This window comes from Trichomonas vaginalis, chromosome II (assembly GCF_026262505.1).
Source record: "Trichomonas vaginalis G3 chromosome II, whole genome shotgun sequence".
Lineage (NCBI taxonomy): Eukaryota > Parabasalia > Trichomonadida > Trichomonadidae > Trichomonas > Trichomonas vaginalis.
The window spans coordinates 21,398,718-21,417,593 of record NC_067204.1 but is presented as its reverse complement, the minus strand read 5'-3'; the positions used below and the strand labels follow the sequence as shown (position 1 = coordinate 21,417,593).

General features: G+C 31.7%; 6 protein-coding genes and 4 pseudogenes across 10 annotated transcripts, besides 10 other annotated features; 9 read left to right on the top strand and 1 right to left on the bottom strand.

The window, feature by feature from the left end:
• Positions 1 to 8,580: part of a mobile genetic element that runs on past the window's edge.
• On the top strand, positions 24 to 577 carry TVAGG3_0584610 (organellar and viral DNA polymerase type B; the record flags this gene model as incomplete). The annotated part of the gene is made up of 1 exon (XM_051239281.1): positions 24 to 577. A coding segment is annotated over one exon (554 nt), but the record flags the coding sequence as incomplete, so codon positions are not given.
• On the top strand, positions 1,110 to 1,940 carry TVAGG3_0584600 (annotated as a pseudogene). The gene has a single exon. A coding segment is annotated over exon 1 (831 nt).
• TVAGG3_0584590 lies at positions 3,907 to 4,761 on the bottom strand (annotated as a pseudogene). Its single transcript has one exon. A coding segment is annotated over exon 1 (855 nt).
• On the top strand, positions 5,092 to 5,520 carry TVAGG3_0584580 (uncharacterized protein; the record flags this gene model as incomplete). Its single annotated transcript, XM_051239280.1, has 1 exon — positions 5,092 to 5,520. One exon carries the CDS (start codon positions 5,092 to 5,094, stop codon positions 5,518 to 5,520), a length of 429 nt encoding a protein of 142 aa, XP_051097104.1.
• Positions 6,834 to 7,120, top strand: TVAGG3_0584570 (annotated as a pseudogene). The gene has a single exon. A coding segment is annotated over exon 1 (287 nt).
• Positions 7,151 to 7,634, top strand: TVAGG3_0584560 (annotated as a pseudogene). Its single transcript has one exon. A coding segment is annotated over exon 1 (484 nt).
• On the top strand, positions 7,683 to 7,919 carry TVAGG3_0584550 (uncharacterized protein; the record flags this gene model as incomplete). Its single annotated transcript, XM_051239279.1, has 1 exon — positions 7,683 to 7,919. The coding sequence occupies one exon, from the start codon at positions 7,683 to 7,685 to the stop codon at positions 7,917 to 7,919; it is 237 nt and encodes a 78-aa protein (XP_051097103.1).
• TVAGG3_0584540 (uncharacterized protein) lies at positions 8,048 to 8,374 on the top strand (the record flags this gene model as incomplete). The annotated part of the gene is made up of 1 exon (XM_051239278.1): positions 8,048 to 8,374. The coding sequence occupies one exon, from the start codon at positions 8,048 to 8,050 to the stop codon at positions 8,372 to 8,374; it is 327 nt and encodes a 108-aa protein (XP_051097102.1).
• Positions 8,581 to 9,898: a mobile genetic element.
• On the top strand, positions 8,812 to 9,291 carry TVAGG3_0584520 (MULE transposase domain-containing protein; the record flags this gene model as incomplete). Its single annotated transcript, XM_001300092.2, has 1 exon — positions 8,812 to 9,291. A coding segment is annotated over one exon (480 nt), but the record flags the coding sequence as incomplete, so codon positions are not given.
• A 521-nt stretch (positions 9,899 to 10,419) lies between the features above and the next one.
• Positions 10,420 to 12,326: a mobile genetic element.
• Positions 11,136 to 11,209: a mobile genetic element.
• Positions 11,540 to 11,799: a mobile genetic element.
• Positions 12,327 to 12,502: 176 nt separating the features above from the next.
• Positions 12,503 to 12,543: a mobile genetic element.
• Positions 12,544 to 12,797: 254 nt separating this feature from the next.
• TVAGG3_0584460 (transposase-related family) lies at positions 12,798 to 13,432 on the top strand (the record flags this gene model as incomplete). The annotated part of the gene is made up of 1 exon (XM_001300093.2): positions 12,798 to 13,432. A coding segment is annotated over one exon (635 nt), but the record flags the coding sequence as incomplete, so codon positions are not given.
• Positions 12,798 to 13,701: a mobile genetic element.
• A 556-nt stretch (positions 13,702 to 14,257) lies between these two features.
• Positions 14,258 to 14,345: a mobile genetic element.
• Positions 14,346 to 14,507: 162 nt separating this feature from the next.
• Positions 14,508 to 14,593: a mobile genetic element.
• Positions 14,594 to 14,956: 363 nt separating this feature from the next.
• Positions 14,957 to 14,997: a mobile genetic element.
• Between the last annotated feature and the right edge of the window lie 3,879 nt (positions 14,998 to 18,876).

Sequence of the window (18,876 nt, the reverse complement as noted above, 5' to 3'; positions counted from 1 at the left end):
TATTTTTTTATTTCCTACTAAAGATGTATCGGAAGTTGTCTAAGTTAGAACACTCGGAAATAAAACAACTTCTTACAGAAGCTAATATAGATGTTGCAAAGCATTACGCAACAAACAAAAAAGCACTCGCTGACATCCTCAATGACTATAATGGTGCAATAAGTTATGATAGAATTCATGAGTTCATAAAGCCGCAACGCGGCGAGGACGAAGTCCATGCAAGAGCATTTCCTTTAAATGACGTTGCTATTGACTTATATCATAGACGTTCAGTACCTCATGAAGTAAGAAGAGAAATGTTTGACATAACAAATGCAAACGTTGGTGAAACAAGAAGAAGAGACGACACACTGAAACAACAGAGAAGAGAGATGTTTAAGAGCGCTATAGAACAAGTTCGCAAAGCTAACGATGTCCTTCGTTCCATTGACGACAAACCAAAAGAAGGTGAGAGATGGTTAAAGAAAGATGAAGAGAATAGGAAGAGGAATGTTAAGACAGGCAATAGACTCATTGACTTTAACATCGAAGCTTTAGATGAACCAAACAGAGACTACTTACACAAACATTTCGGTAAGGTTTTCATGAGACTCTTAGAGAAGATTAAAATAAACTCCCAACAAAGATGGATGGTATGTTATAAACTTGGTGGAAAGTATGAATGTTCTACGTTAAACCTCAATAATATTGGAACATTACTACATCAGCTCTTGAAGGAGAACTTTATATCAGAGATAGAAGCAAATGCTGCAGGTATTGTTGAAATGCACTATGACTTCTTCTTGACAAACATAAAGAATCTTACTGAAATAAAGATGTATGATTTAACAGAATATGAAGGCTTAACGATGTCAGATGTAAAGAAAGGCAAACCAAAAAAGAGACCATATAGAGATGAGAGCACACTGACAAATGACCAGAAAGCCATTTTGGAAGCTCTTAAGCAAACAGGAAACCCAGCACTTATAGAAAGCTTTTGGAAAGATAATGGTGAAAAGAAGTTTTATAAGAAGAGAAGCGGTCAGTTCTGGAAGTATCTTTGCACATTACCTATAAATCTTGAACGCTACCAAATCTTCAATGAACTGAACAAAAGAACTGCAACACTTATGACAGAAGATAACTGCTTCGTTTATGCTTGCATTCAGGCTGGAGTAAATGAAGAAACTATTGACCACATGAGAGAAGTCATTCGTGTTAGAGACTTTCCTCAAAGTAAAGTACAAGAAATTTCTGACGCAACAGGTATAGCATTTAATGTTACCATTGGTTACTTCAATGACTCAAGACATAATGAAATAAAGAGATACATACCAAAAGAATGTGAAACTGTTCGAACTATTGACTTACTTCTTGTTGAAGACCACTACATGCTAAATGAAAGATTACCAATGACAACATATTTCATTCGCAACTATATAGAAATCTTGAAGGAGTGTGGTGGAATGAACATTGAGAAACAGATGAAGATTTATACAAAGAGAGAGAACAAATATGTAGTTCGTTATGATAGAACAACACCGTTATGGGATGTTATGAAAACATTGTGGGAGTGCAAATATTTCGAACCTATTTCTTATGGAGAACTTTTCACATATACGACTGACTTATATAAACAGAACCTTGCACCATTTAAAGATTTGACATATGCTCCAAAGTATTGTGTACAACTGAAGAAGAAAGCCGAGTCAAAAGAAGTAAATAAAAATAAGGCAAGTTCATTCCTGAGCACGTTTTCTTTGCTGACTTTGAGTGCAGTACTGATGGCTTTCATAAAGCTTTTAACATATGTTATGACAGTGAAGATGGTTCAGTGAGTGAAAGCATTTGGGGTCAGAACTGTGCAACAGAATTTTTTGGAGCGACTTCCTGACAAGAGTTTAATATATTTCCATAACCTCAGTTATGACATAAACTTCATCTTAAGACACATGACAGAAGTGAAAGGAACTCCCATCATTAAAGGTTCACGAACAATGCATAACGGAATATATAAAGGAAGCAATCATTATTAAAGATTCATACACTGTTATAAATAAGAAGCTTAAACTATTTCCTGAAATGTTTAACTTACAAACAGGACCGAAAGAAGTATTTCCATACAACTACTACAGCAGTGTTTTGTTAGCAAATGACAACAGAACTGGTGTCATTTCTGAAGCGTGTAAGTTTATCCAGGATGCGGATACATTCATGAAAAACATAGATTCCATCAAAGGTTGCAGAATAGATGAAAACCACTTCGACTTAGAAAAATATAGCATATTCTATTGCAAACAAGATGTAAGAATTTTAAGAGAAGGTTTTGTTAAGTTCAGAAATGATATATTGAAAGAGTTTGATTTAAACGTTTATGATTACGTTAGCATTTGTTCAATTGCTAACAAATTATTTGAGAACAGAGTGTACTTCCCGAATGGAAATTTATATGACCTCTCAAATAAACCAAGAGAATTTATTTCATGCTGCATTCAAGGTGGAAGATGTATGCTGTCAGATAACATTAAACAAAAGAGCGAAAAGAAACTCATTGCTGACTTCGATGCTGTTTCATTATATCCCTCAGCTATAGCAAGACTTTATACTTTAGAAGGAATTCCAAAGGTTATGAAGAAAGAAATGTTAAGCACAGAGTATCTCATGAGACATTTATTCAATGACGACCAAAAGGAACCCATTGGTGAAAAGTTTATGTCTGGCTTCTTTGTTCTCATTAAGATAACAGAGATTGGAATACATAGACACTTTCCTTTAATAGTTTGTGACCCTGAACTAAATCCAGAACTTAACGTTCCCAGAAGTTCAAACACTTGCTGTTTAATGTATGTTGACCATATAACATTACAAGACCTCATAAAATATCAAGGTGTCAAATGTGAAGTGTTGCAAGGATACTATTACGATGGAAACAGAGATATTAGAATAAGAGATGAAGTAAAGAAGTTGTTTGAGTTAAGGTTAAAGTATAAGAAAGAAGGAAATCCTTTGCAAGAAAATATAAAGCTCATTCTGAACAGTATTTATGGCAAAACTATTCTATCTCCTATTGAGTCAAAAATAACCATAGTAAATGACAAAGATGCTATAAGATATGCCATCAGAAACTACAACCATATAGTGAAGTTCGAAGGTTTGGATGGTTCGGATAAAACTATTTTCAAGCTAACTAAAAGCATTTGCAGACACTTTAACTTCTGTCCACTTGGTGTTAACATTCTGTCTATGTCGAAGAGAATAATGTGTGAAGTATTCTGTACTGCTGAGGACTTAGGAATGGACATCTTTTATAGCGATACGGACAGTATGCATCTCTACAATGAAGATATCCCTCGTTTAGCTGAAGAGTTTGAGAAACGTTATGGAAGAGTTCTCATTGGTAAAAACCTTGGTCAATTTCATAGCGACTTTGCAGAAATCACAAAAGATAAACAAAGTTTAGCATACAAGTCAATATTTTGTGGAAAGAAGACTTACATAGACTTACTCACGAATGATTTAAATGAAGTTGCATTTCATGCACGTTGTAAAGGTGTAAAACAAGACGTTCTTGCTTTAACCGCTAATGAAATGTTTCCTGACTCTGTTCAGTGTTTCTATGATGAAGATAAAGGTTTAATGGTTCCGCAAGGAAAATTTAACAAAGACTCTGAGTTCAGTGTTATGAAGTTATATAAAGTACTTTATGACGGTCAAGAGATTGCATTCGACTTATGTAAGTCTGCTACACCTGCATTTGAAGAGAAGTTTAACTTTTCTATTCAGACTAAGACTTCATTCATAAGAAAGCTTAAGTTCTGAGGTCATGAATGAGAAAAATAATGAGGTCATTTATTTTTGTCAGCAGTGAGACCATTCATGATAAAAATAAGCCGCTAGCGGCAAGGGCGAAGCCCATGTGGTCATTTACAATACTGCGATGGTAGAGTTTAAGAGTTATGCTTCAATATAGAGACAGTCCTTATGGTCTGGAGGTAAGAACACTGGGCAGTTATGGTCATGAGTGGAGAACATGTCTATCCAAAACTCACGATTGAAGCCAGTTAATTTACAGTATTTAGGGTTAGGAAGTGGTGAAGTTCTTGTATGACCAATGAACTCATTTTCAACTCCCTTACTTAAGTTTGAATATAATATAGCTTGCTTTCTATCCCAAATGCCAGGTGTTACAATCTTTGAAAATTCATTTTTCCTCGGAAGCATTGCATCATAATTGAAAACATTCTTGAAATCATCACTTGGTTCAGAGATTTGAAATCTTATACGTAATGGATTTTCTTTCTTTTTAGCTACTTCATTGAATGGTGAATATATAACAAACTGACAGTCATGAGTTCCATCTTCATTTTCATTAAATTCATAATGAAAGTCTATAAGTTGTGGCTGACTACCTTCTTCTTTCAGTTGTGCAAGAAACTCACGTAAAGGCTGTAAAGTTTGTACTTCAATGTTAAACTTTTTCTCGAACATCTCATTAAATGAAATCATACATGGTAGCAATGTTGTATCGTCTTTAAAGTATTTGTATATGTGAATGTTTTGGGCGCTTAAAGACTGTTCGTCATTTTCTATCTCGACTTGAAGTATAAAGTCAACCTTTCTGAAAGCACGTGTTATATACATAGATGTTATGCCAATGTACTTCTCTTCATTTATGTTCACAATCCAGTCTGTTGGAAACTTAAACGTTACTCTGTTCCCCTTTATTTTGACGTCAGGGTTTTCACTACTGAACGCAACAGATAAAGGTATTTGTCTATACATTTAATTCGGATAAAAATAAACCATTTACTCTTTCTTTGCTTCAGCTTCTTTAGCTTTTGCTTCAGCTTCTTCTCTAGATTTTCTCGCCAGTAGTCTTGGGTTCTTTTGTCTTCCAGCAGCTAATGCAGCAAGTTGTTTTTCACTAAGTTTTCTCTTTGGTCTCTCTGGCTTTTGTTCTTGTTTTTGTTCCTTCAGTTCGGATAAAATTTGCTCACGAATTTCTTTCTTCAATGCTTCAACATCTATGACCCCTTGGGTCTTGTCCGTAGGGCTTGTCTGAGTCATTTGACTGCAGATAAAAAACAAAATTAAAACTTTAACCGATGTAAAATGAGCTTGTCAAAATCAGAGCGAGAGTCTATTATATTAAATGACGCAAGAGGAATACAACATCCTTTCTATTACGTAAGTCAGAGTAAAGATGGTAAAATATACGTAAGAAAAAGAAAGGTTCCATTAGCGAATGCAGAAAGCGACAGTATTAAGGTGCATGGCACCGAGGGCGAAGCCCATGTTAAGCCTTCTATTCAAACTGAAAAGTCAATAGAACCAGAAGAAAAGAAGCCAGATGTACTTTCAATAACGAACCAAGAGCTTATTGCAAAGTTCGTGAATTTCATTGAAAAACAAACCGAGTCAAAGAATTCTGACCCGCCAGTGAAAGAAGTTGAGACAAAAGAGAATGTACAGTTCATTGAAAATGTCAAGAAACAACTTCCACCACGAATGCCAAGAAGAAGAGTGAGAATAATGAAGTAAATAGATATTTTTATCTGAAGTAAATACATGCAGAACGAACAGCTAAACGAATTTACTCCAGCAGAGCATATTCATCAGATTCGCTCATATTTCGATATCATAGACAATGCAGTTCAAATTGGTGACACTAATAGAAAATATTCTGACGCAAAGATTCCATCACAACCTGGAACTGCTAAAGATAACACATGGGTAACATTCAATCTCTCACCTCCTGGTGAAAATATGTTGGACCTTTACAATACATTCATTACGTATAAAATGGAAGGTCAATTTATTGTAGATAAAGAAATTGGTTCAGGTTCCAATAAAACAAACCCACCAGGATTTTGGATTGGTTTCGATGACGCTTTCTATGCAGTTGCTGGATATCAAATCCTTGCAAATGGTCGTATCGTATATTCTCAAGACAACGCAAGAGAAGAAGCATATATAACTTCAAACTCACAAACTACCGAACAAATAAAGAAAGTAGATGTTTTCTCAAAGACTCGACATGAAGATGTATGGAGTCATTCGGGAACATGCAGAACAGGACAAATTGTTAGTGGTCCAATTACAGCAGGAAAATCATTTGATTTTAAGCTTCGTTTAAGAATTCCTGTTAGAAGATTCTTTCCATTAGAAGCTATTCGATTTATTCCAGCTTTTGCAGGAAACATTCAGCTTAAAGTAAAGTTCAGTAGCGACGCCTTACAATGCACATCTATATCTGTAAATGATATCATTGCTTTCAATCCAACTCTTAAAGTTGCATTTGCTTCAGATTCAAATCCACCGACAAATAAATTTGTTCCATGGAATGAACCATTCACTATGATAACGAAGGCAGTAGAAGCTAGTGGAACAGTTACTATTACAACTGTAACCCAGCAACTATTCGAACAAAGATGGATTTTAATGAATGTTTCATTCATCCAAAGTCATTCTCTTTAGACCCTAACATTTATACAGAACTTGTAGAGCATTATACAAACGAGGCTTTATGTTTTCCTGTTAAAGTTATGGATTGGATTCCTATGGACGGTTCATTCTCAAAGAATACAGATAGTTCAAGTGCAACATTTACAGCAGCTTATACGCCTATTAATGTTAAAAGTATTTGGGCACTATTTAGAAAGAAAGACAACTATTATGTTAATTTTGAGAACCCTAAGTTTAAATATCTTCAGCTTTCCATGGGAGCTTATGGAAATATGCCTGCAAACCTGAAAAATCATATGGACCTGTATTTTATGAAATGGTTGCGAACGCTTGCAATACAAATAATGATATGATAGGATTTAATGAAGATGTTATGAGGTCATTGGTGGATGATGGTAGTGTGGAACATAAATGGGATAGCTATGACAACACACATTTCTTATGTGGTTTTCCAACAGAAGTGGACTTTTGCTTCCAGCAAGGTCAAACATCTACTGCTCCAATAACATACAAATTGTCTGTTAAAGGACCTATTGAACTAGCAACTGAAAATGTACCAAAGCCACTTATTGGATTTATGAGGGATTGTTGCTTTGCCATTCAGGTGCGTGCTAATGGCATCCCCATAATAAGATTAGATGACTATAACTTAGCTACGGACGACAGTGAGGAATAAAGGATGAACGTTTATTTTTAAAGCTTATAAATGAGTTCTTCATCAAGCTCTCGTGAACCTTCACCATCTATGAAACAAAACTTTACCAAACGATTATGGAGCACCTATTGAATATTTCTTACGAGCTGCACAATGGCAAAGAGCAGTCTCACCAAGGTTAGGTGTTCCACCAGCTCCTGTCAAAAATAGCATTTGGTCAAGTCCTTATATAAGATATGGTCTCCCACTAGGTTTGCTAGCTACAGCAGGAGCAGTTATGATGTTGAAAAGAAATAAAGCAAATGTTGTAAATAATACTGAAGTAGCTGAAGTTAAACAAACTCCAACGCCTTCACAAGCAAAACCAACGCCTTCACAAGCAAAACCAACGCCTTCACAAGCAAAACCTTCAATGACTCCTGAACCTATGGAAGTACAAACTCCTGTTCAAAAGTCAACTCCTAAACCGACTCCAACATTTAAACCAGAACCTACTCCTCAAATAAATCGTAAAACTCCTGCGTTTCCTTACTGAAAAAATAACGTTATTTTTATTTAATATTAAAATTTTTATTTGATTGAAATGACAAATAAAGTCACTGAAGCAATGAAACAAAAGTTTTTGGTAGAATACATTAAATCAGGAACTATTCCAGAAGGTTTTTACATTCATACTATGAAGGATGGTAGAGTTCAGTTTAGAAAGATAAAGCAACCATTAGATAGAGAAGGTATATTAAGGAAGATTAAACTTCATGAGGACAACATTGCTGAACTTAAGAAGAAGTTAGAAGAGTTGGAGAAAGGAAGAGAGTTATAAAGCAATGAATTCAACAGGGTGAAAAACCGGGTGAAAAAAGAGGTGAGATCTCACCACTTCACCTAAATTTATTTTTGTGCTATGTTTTCATACGTGTGAGGGTGGTGATATCATTAATTTTTATATAAATGACGAAAACTATTGAGATAACAAACTACAACGGTCATGAGTTCAAGAATTTGTTCTTCGTTCCTCGTGAAAATACATTCTATCAGATACGAGGGAGAAAGGGTAAAGTTAGTTTGAGCGTTTATGAAGGAATGAAGAATGGAAAGTTTATACAAGCATACGATACAAACGGTAAACGTGTTTCATTAGCTTTGTCAAAACTTACTAACATTTATTTTGACAGTGACTTTGACTCTGACGATTGGAGCGACAGCAGCGATACTGAAGAATATGAAGTATTGTGTGAAGCACAGCAATGGGAGGAGTTGCAATACTTTTGTAAGTGAGAACGTTTATTTTTTACAGTAGTGAAGTCGTTTGTGAAAACGTTAGTGAGGTGAAGTGGTTGGTGGCTTTGTAAATATTTAAGGTTAAGTTAGTGTTGTTGTTTGTGTTGTAAAATATACGTTAACGGTTTCGTAAAGTGTCAAATTCACATATAATGGGTAAGGAGGCGCGCAGTGCCTCCGTACACATGATATGTATACTAACTGTGTGCGCCTATCTCAGATGGGTAACAATTGAGCCAGAATACATTAGCATGGACTGTGCTCCACAGATAGCTCAAGCAATAGAAGAAAGCATTCCACAAGCTCAAATACTTTGGTGCGGAGTACATGTTCTTCGTGCAATTCTTCGCAAATCAAATAAGTTTTCTTCTCAAGAAAAATTTGAACAATTCTATAATTTGATGAAGGATTTAGTCTTCAAATTAGATGCAGAACATGAGGAAGAAGCAAATGCTGCCTATGATCAAGTTCTGGAGTTGCTCGACACAGATCCAACAGCATCTCAATACTTTAACAGACAATGGCGTTACAACATATCAAGATGGATTGCTCGTGACAGGCGTGAAGGCGACGCAACTAACAATATTGCCGAAGCTCATTTTAGAACACTCAAACATGACTATTTTCCTGATCGAAAAAATCTCAGAATTGATGATGTTATTATAGAAATTTATACAAAAGTGATACCATCTTTCGTTATCAAACTCAAAATTGATCAAAATCCAGCAGATGACCGTGTCATTAGGATCATGGAAAAAGCAACTAACGCAGAAATTGATGTAAAAAGACAAAGAAAAATCGAGAGTATTTCAATGCTCAATAGATTGCTCAATGCTGTTAGTGACGACTCAATAGATCCCACTAAAATATATCCTACCTTGAAAGTATTATTACAAAGAACTCATTTTATTTAATTTTGATTTTAATTTTAGATTAAATTATTAAATTTTAATTCTTTATTTTTTAGGATTGTTAGCTTTGTAAGATTGCTTTCTCACAAGAGAAAACAAGTATAAGGTTTAAGCTGTATGTATTAAAGTTATAAATATTTGATTTTAAAAAAAATCAAGATTTTAAACTTTAAAGGTATTAATTATGATTATCTTTCTTTAGCTTTACATGCTGTATGCTACTTTTGTCTTTGAGACATTCCATGATTTAAGTTAAGAAGCTTTAAAAAAATGTAATAAAATAAAAAAAATTTTAGTATCGATAATCTGAAATATGTTGTTTACTTAAGCCGCGAGCGAAGCGAGCGGCTTAGTTTCGTAATTTCATACAATTATTTTTCGAATTTGTTCTTTTTGTCAACCGCGAGCGAAGCGAGTGGCTTTTTATTTTTTAAATTTTTTTTCTTTCTTACTTTTTTTCCCTTACTTACAAATTTGATAGTAACTTACCAAATCTCTCTATCATATAATAATAAATTAATCCATTTTTGTTTCAAATCTGACACTTTACATTTCTGACATGTAAATCTGTCACTTTTCACTTCACCTCACTGGGCAAGTTTGTGCCCCCTCACTTCTCTTCATCTTGCAGCAATCAATAACAATTACCAATAATTTTTGATTTTGGCTATGGATACTTACTATATGGGGGGATGGATATTTGATGTGCGAAGTATCGCATGAAAGTTATCGGGCCGATTTTGAGATGTGAAATGTGTTTACGGTTTAAATTTTGAACATTACATATTTTTCAGAAAATTTAGTATATATTCTTTTATTGTCATTAGATAACATGAATATTTTGGTACAACACACATAAGCTAGAGTTTTTGTAGTTGTGTGTTTCTTCACAACTGTAAAAAATATCATAATTCGTAACTTTGGGAATTTGATTGAGTTGATTTTTGATTATTCTAATAATATTGTTGAACAAAATTGAAGTATTCAACATAAAGAGCGTATTTTAACACAATATTCTATTACAAATAGTTATATTGATAAGATACGAATTGGAATTGAACCAAAAATATATATATATATGATCTCCAAATTATAAAAACCGATCAATATCATCTAGTGGATTATGTCAATTATGGCAGTCCCAACGGGAACCGCGGTAATTTACCGGGGTTTCCGCACACCGGTTCCTTTTTTTAGGAATTTTTTAGATTAAAAAATATGCTTTGTAAATCATTTTTTGTAAATCGGCAAAAATTTGGAAATATTCTGACGACAATAAATCTGGGAATAGTATTTTAAATACGAGAACAACCTATTTAAAAGTGTTTCGCTCGATTTTGTATAATTTCAAATTTTCGCATATAGCTTTCCGTGAATTACCGTGATTTTACCGCCACATCAATAGTTTACGAAACTTTTTCGTAAATTGAGTAGTTTACTGCACTTTTTCCGTAAAATTGATTACGGGAATCCGTAAGATTACCGTACCTCACTTCTAGTTGAAAATAGCATTAGTATATAATAAATAGATATATTATCATATTTTTGATTTTGAATTACGGAAAAAGTGAGTTCAGAATTCCAATTATTATTGATTAATTATGTTAAAAAATACTATAAGGAATTAAAATACATAATGTTGAAATTTGAATTACGGAAAAAGTGAGGTGAAAGTGAAGTGAAAAAGTAAGATATTTTTTGTTGAAATAATCATAGTTGTACAATTTTGAAACTATATGTAAAGCTATAAATTGAATAAATTCAAAAAACAAAAATTGTTTATTCTTATTAATAAATTTTATTAATCAATATTTGAACAACCCGTAATTAAAATTGAATTCCTCTTAAAATTTAATCCATACGTTAATTTTTAATTTGCTCGGCGAATGCCGAGCTTCCCTACTTCTCTTGTCATTCCTTCAAAAAACTCTAATCTCATCGCACTTAAACATCATGATTTGATGTATTGTCGAGAAATCTTAGACTTGTTTTGTCATTTGATTATAGCATTTGAAAGTCATCTCGAAAATCGATTAACAAGACAATTTCCCAAACATCTACATACAAGTAGATGATGGTAAACCCATTAGAGTTGTTTTGCTATGATTCCTCCAATCTTATGATGAGAAAAATCATATCAAAACAGCTCTAATCGAACATTCTACACAGCTTAGCATCCAGCTAGTTCCAAGTAATGCAATTACAACATCAACGGCCAAAGCCTTTCAGAGTCCTTTAATCATTTCTTCTCATCTCAATGTGAAGTGGCCCCAAACGAACTACAAGCTGACGTTACAACGCATTACAACCCGGTTAATACGAGCATATACATTAGAGCTGCTTTGTTATGATCTCCCTCATCAATTGATGAGAGATCTCATTATGAAGCAGCTCCAATCGAACTAAAAACCTACATACAAATGAGTGAAAACAAACTCATTAGAGTTGTGTTGCTTTGATTTCTCTCATCAGAAGATGAGAGATACCAGAACAAAACAACTCTAATCAAACTTTCTACACAACTCAGCACTGTATCAATGCAAAGTAATGCGTCTGTATCGTTAACAAGCAAAGTTGTTTCGGGTCCTTCCATTTTGGAAGAATTCGGAACAACTTTGCAAATTGATAGTGTAAACCCATATACATGAAAGCGTGCATGCATAAAGACAGGTATTGTCAGCAATGACTACCTGCCCAGCTATGAGTGATCAGAGAATTACCATCTCAGGCTTTTTGAGAACGTTTCAGCCAGGACCCTCGTATGTTGACTGTGAGAAAGGCATCCTTTATCTGAAATAGATGCTTTTCCAACAATCAAATTCGAAGATCTTCGACGTTGTTGTAAAAAGAGAAGGAGAAGGAAAGAAGAGGAATGAGAGGAAGAAGGAAAGGAAAAGAAGAAGAAAAAAAAGAAAAAAAAGGACATATTAAATATAATGCGCACTTAATAGTGCCGAGGCGGCGGAGCCGCCGAGGCGCGATTTTTTTGACCCTATATTACCGCACGGCAATGTTTTTCTCGATTTTGTACAGCCCTAATGTCAATACATTTGTTTCTGCTCAAATTCATAATGGAATTTCCAAAAAAAAATTCGAAAAAAATAAAAATCTAGAACAAAAATACAATTTTAACATCAAAAAATGAAAAATGAAAAAATTTTGGAATTATAAAGACGTTTTATAATTGATTTAAATGAGAATGTTTGCATTCTGGTGTTCCATATTAAGTTCTGTCAAAATGTAAGCTATTCAATTCTATCGTCGGGGAAAGTATCACAAATCTATCAATTTTTTTGTAAAAGTATACAAAAACATATGGTGTTCAATTAGTTTATAATAATATAAATATTAAGATTATCCAAAATAAGAAAAACTAGGTTTTGAGAACACTTTTGAGATGATAATCAAAATATTTTGATTGAAAAATAATATATTATTTATCAGATATAGAATGGATTTTTTCAAATTTAAAAATTCTGAAAAATAAACAGTTTTGTAAAGTAAAAAAAATGAACGAAAACTCGAGACCTCGTATTCCAAATGAATGGGTAAGATATATGTATGAAAAACTTGAAAGTGGTGAGTTAACTTACGCAACAGTTTTGAAAAAAGTTCCATATTCTTATCAAAATGTTACAATTTTCAAACAAATTTCAAGAAATACTCTCAAAAAAGCATTCAAAGAAATCGGTGGTACACCAAAAATTAAAAGTGGTCCTCCACAAGAGGAATTAACTCCAGAATTAATTTTGAAGGTTCAGAATTCTTATGAAAATTACAAATGTGGGGTTCAAAAATTGTATTGGACTCTCAATATGAATCCAAAACAATTTCAAATCAGTTACAATGTAGTTATTAAGGCAGCAAAATTTCTGGGAATTTACAAAGAAAAAGATAAAAGTAATCCAAAAGCATATTATGTGGATTATGAAGCAATTCTTCCAAATACAATCTGGCATGTGGATATTCATTTTTTGAAAGAACCAGAAACTTTACCGGTTTATGGAATAATTGATGACAAAAGTCGTTATTTGTTAGCATTGAAATTGCTTCGTAACAAAAGTTCAACAGAAACTTCAAAAGTGGCAATTGCAACAGTTCAAAAATATGGAGCACCTTTCTGTTTCTGGTCAGATAACGGTAAAGAAAATGAGGGAGAGTTCACAAAATTTTTGAGTACTTATGACATTCAAATCAGAAAATCAGCTCCATACATGCCACGTCAAAATGGCAAAATTGAACGCCTCTGGCCATCACTGGACAAAAATGCTCCAAAGTCTTCAGAATTTGAGAGCATCAATCAGGAATTGGAAGAATTCAGGCAAAAATACAATGACATGCCACATGGCGCTCATCCAAAAATTGGAGTTCGACCATACACTCCAAGAGAGGTTTACAACAAATTTAAGAAATGGACCAAGGATGATAAACCGCTCTGGAAAAAATGTGTTAATAAGCAGTGGGAAGTTGAAGAGATTCCAAACTATTGAAATATTCTATATTTTTTCAAAAATTCTCATTCAAATTTGAATTTGGTTTTCAAAATTATGAATAAACATTATTTTTATTAAACTTGATTTTTAGCTCTAAAGAATCAAAAGAATTTAGCGAGAAAGAATATGCAGCTCACATAGGGGTAGATAAAGATATATCTCGAAAAAAATTGAATTTATTGTAAAGAATGAAGAAGTTCATTTTAAGATTGAGTTGATTTTCAACCAAAACGAGAGAGCATGCAGGCAAATGAAATTCGAAAAGTGAAAGGAATGACATATGCAAAAGAAAAGATTCAAATAACGCAAGCGAAATATAGATCAGTTAAAATCACAATAAAATTTCGATCTTTTCTACAGGGAACTAAAGGCTATGAGGCACTAATATATAATCAGTGCCTCATAGCCTTTAGTTCCCTACTAAAAGTGAGAAAACTTGTTCGCAATGCGAAATGATTGCGAACAAGTTTTCTCACTTCAGCGAGGGAATTGTTCCTTATGATGCATACATTATAAATATATACATCATAAGGAACAATTCCCTCTAGATAGCTGGGAAACTTTCTCTAAATAACTTATCATTTGGAGAAAGTTTCCCAGCTATCTACTGGGAACTAAAGGCTATGAGGCACTGATATATAATCAGTGCCTCATAGCCTTTAGTTTGTTATTAAAAACGAGAAAACTTGTTCGAAATGATAAACAATTGCGAACAAGTTTTCTCACTTCAGCGAGGGAATTGTTCCTTATGATGCATACATTATAAATATATACATCATAAGGAACAATTCCGTCTAGATAGCTAGGAAACTCTAAATTAACTATTAATCTTTGAGATATTTTTTATTGAGGTTAATACGTTTTTCTAAATAATTAAAATGTAAAATTTTGATTATGAACTCATCTCTAATATTTTGGCTCTTTAATATATTTGAATCATGATCTTTGAGAAGAGTTCTCAAAAGTATTCACAAAAGCTATTTTTCCTTGAAATTTAAAAATCCTGTTTATCATATATTACCGAATTCAATTCCCTACATATTTCAAAATATTCTATGAACATTTCAATTTTTGAAAAAAACATATTTTTTCCAAATATATTTATTATCATATTTCTAATAATATTTCCTAAAGCGTCACTTTTTACTTCCTCGACGATTATTTCCCTCTCAAAAAATTCAATAGCTTACATTTTGACAGAACTTAATATGTAACACTTAGATTAATGAAAAGTTGGAATTTTTTCAATAAAATTTTATTCATGAAAAAAGATGCATGAAATACAATAATAGTAATATAGATACGTTATACAACATGTTACATAAGTGATCACTATAAGCATAATAGCTTTAAACAAAATAATCATATCAAAATTTGTATCTGTAAGCAGCAAGAGTGTTATATCCTAATATTAAGTGTAACTACTTATTAGACAATGAATACAATATAATGCATTGATTAATAGGCTAAAGAAAAAAAATTATATCCTTCAATTTTGATAATCCGAAATTTTTCTTAATTAATTGAATTACATATACATTAATTTACAATTAAGTGATATCAGCGATAAACTTATATGCACGTTTAACTTTATCAGATTTCAAATGAAAACATGGATTTCATTGCATGTTTTTCAATACTAGCTCCAGAAAAATGATACAAAGATGAATAAATAGTAATGTCCCTAAAATAAGGTACAAAACAAAAAATTATCAACAATATACTTAATTTCGGCTATTATGATAAAAAGTGAATATGTCAAAAGCATTTATTCCATCATCTTGTTATCTGTACCTCACCACGGACTAATATGAAGAGAGATCAATTTCCAAAATTTTACAAAAAAGAGATTAGGCCTAATTTTTATGGCCAATCTTTATGATTTGTTATACAGATACTAGATCTACTACTCCCCAAAACAATTCATTTTTTGAATGGCCCCCTTTTTTAGGTTTTCATTTTATGAAAAATGCCAATATTATACGATTATTAATATATTTATTTTTTTGTTCTCAATAAAGGTATTCAAAAGTCAATATAAACCATTCAAAATTGAGAGGAAACTCATTGAGAGGCTCGGAATTCGAGTAGTGAGGAAGGGTAAATTTTGAGAGCCAAAATTTCAAATCCCCTCAATATTTCAAAGCCCTTCTACTTAGATTTTGTGACTACCTTATGAAATGTTTTGTCACTTTTTAAGTGTTCAAACCATCTGAAACGCTCAATGCAACCAGCATATAAATTCATTGAGGATTTCAGCAACGCCAAGCTTCTTGATATATTCGTAATCCCTAATCAGGCTTCAAAAATCATATGGGACGTCAATTACAATAATATTAAACAAATATCATCACAAATTATCGGTCTCGTTAAAAATAACAAAATAAATATTCAAATGATACATTATTTGATTGATAAATTTTCAGAAATGCGAGAAAAAGATATTGAAATATTTGCGGAACTTTATCAAGACATAACAAACCAAATTCCGTACAATATCAAACCTAAAAATAAGAGATTGGCTGATTTGTTATATTATAAAGGTCACAGATATTCAAATGATAAAGACTTTTCACCCAAAATGACACAAGAAGAAACCTTCTATATATATTCGACAGAATCTCCTTTATACTACATTTTTTGGGATGACATTAATGGTCTAAAAAGAAAATTCCCAAATTTTTCTATTGAAAAATATAAATGGGATCAAAAGCATCCTATTGACTATGCAATTAAATATGGTTCAGAATTATGTTTCAACTACTTGAAGAATTTGGGAGCCAAGTATCATGATAAATCTGCGAAATATGCAATTAAAGGCAGAAACATAAATATTTTTATGCAAATGGTAGATGATGGTGTGTCCTTTGATAATTTGTTCGATCTTGCATTGTATTATAAAAACTATGAGATTGCTGAATATATCCAAACACATTTTAAGCCAAATAATGTTTCATTAATAAGAAGTTTGGATTTCGGAAATTATGATATTGCTTCTTATTTGATTTATAATGGTGTAGATGTTAATGAAGTTTACATCCACATTCTTATTTTATTTATCATTATTTTATGACATTCATAGTCTTTTCATATCAATTAGTATTTTATTACATTATAATTCTTTTCATATCAATTAGTATTTTATTACATTATATTTTTTTTCATATCAATTACTACTTTACAAAATTATTTTGATATTAATGCAACTCCACTCAGTACTGCAATCAAAACGAATTCAATTGATATTGTTAAATTCTTAGTTGAACATGGTGCAAGTATCAACAAAGTACTTTTTTTCTATCTTTTCATATTTCTCATCTTTTTATATTCTCATTTATTTCATATATATCATTGCTTTATGGAATTATTTTTCTTTTCATATCCATCATATCTTAATTATCATATCTATTTCTGATTTATGATATTATATTTCTTTTCATATCTAGTATTGCTTTATGATATTATTTTGAAATTTATACATCCCCGTTCAGAGTTGGTATCGAATCGAATTCAATTGATTGTGTTAAATTCTTAGTTGAACATGGTGCAGATGTCAACCAGAAGTTTTTTCTTTATCTTTTCATATTTATCATCTTTTCATGTTCTCATTTGTTTCATATCTATTATTGTTTTATGGAAATATCTTTCTTTTCATATTTTTCATTGTTTTTTTGGATTCTTTTTGCTTCAAATTTTTTCTCTTTCTTTTCATATATTTCATGGCTTTATGATATTATTGTTCATTTCATATCCAACATTGCTTTGTACTATTCCTTTTATATTAATGATCGCCCTCTCTCCCTTGCAATTAAACAGAATTCAATTGAGCTTGTCAAATATTTTGTTGAACATGGTGCAGATATCAACCAGATAATATTTCATTTTCTTTTCATATCCTCAATTGTTTAATGGTATTTTCTTTATCATAATATCTATCACTTTCTTTTCATATTTATTATTGTTTTATCATTTTCTCTATTTTATCATATCTTTTATTTTTCCATGAGATTTTCTTTTCCTTCATATTTATTATCGGTATATGATATTTTCTTTCCTTTCATATTTATTATTGATACATCGCATTTTCTTTCCTTTCATATCAATCTTTGTTAAATTTGATTTTCTTTTCTTTCATATTTATCATTTCTTTATATAATTTATTTTAATTTTATATTCAGAATGTTTTTATAGAATTCATTATATTTTGATATCTATTATTGCTTTATTATATTCTTTTTAAGTGAATGAATGCCCTTTCACTCTTGCAATCAAATTAAAAGCAATTGAAATTGTACGATATTTATTTGAACATGGCGCAGATATCAACAAAGTATGTTTCCTCTATTGTTTTATTTATATCATTGATTTATGGTGTCCTTTTTTTATTTACATTTATTATTAATTTGTGATATTTTCTTTCTTTTCATATTTATCATTGCTTAATAACATTTACTATCTTTTCATATTTAACATTGTTTTATTCTATCTATTATTATATCATCTTATTCATTTTATTTTTATATTTATCATTGCGTTATGGAATTCTCTATATATTTATGATATTTTTTTGATATTAATGAATGCCCCCTCAGTTGTGCAATTCAAGCAAAGTCATTTGAGCTTATTAAGTTCTTGGTGGAACTTGGTGCAGATGTCAATGTCACACTTTTTTTCAATCTTTTCATATCCAATATTGCTTAATAGAAATTTCATTCTTTTTATTTTTATCTTTGCTTTATGCAATTTAATTTCTTTTCATATTAATCGCTGATTTTTAAAATTCTCTTTATTAACATATCTATTGTTACTTTAAAATATTTTCCTCATCTTCATATCTAATATTGTTTTATGGAATTCATTTTATTTTTATCTTTATCATAAAGTTATAAAATTCACATTTTTTTCATATCTATCATCTTTGTATTACATCCCCAATGCCATCATATATATTATTTCTTTATGATATATATTTTAAATTAATGATTGCCCGCTTTCCGTAGCAATTAAACAGAAATCGCTTGAATTTGTTCGATACTTAGTTGAACATGGTGCAGATATCAACAAGAAACTTTTCCTTCATAATTTCATATTTATT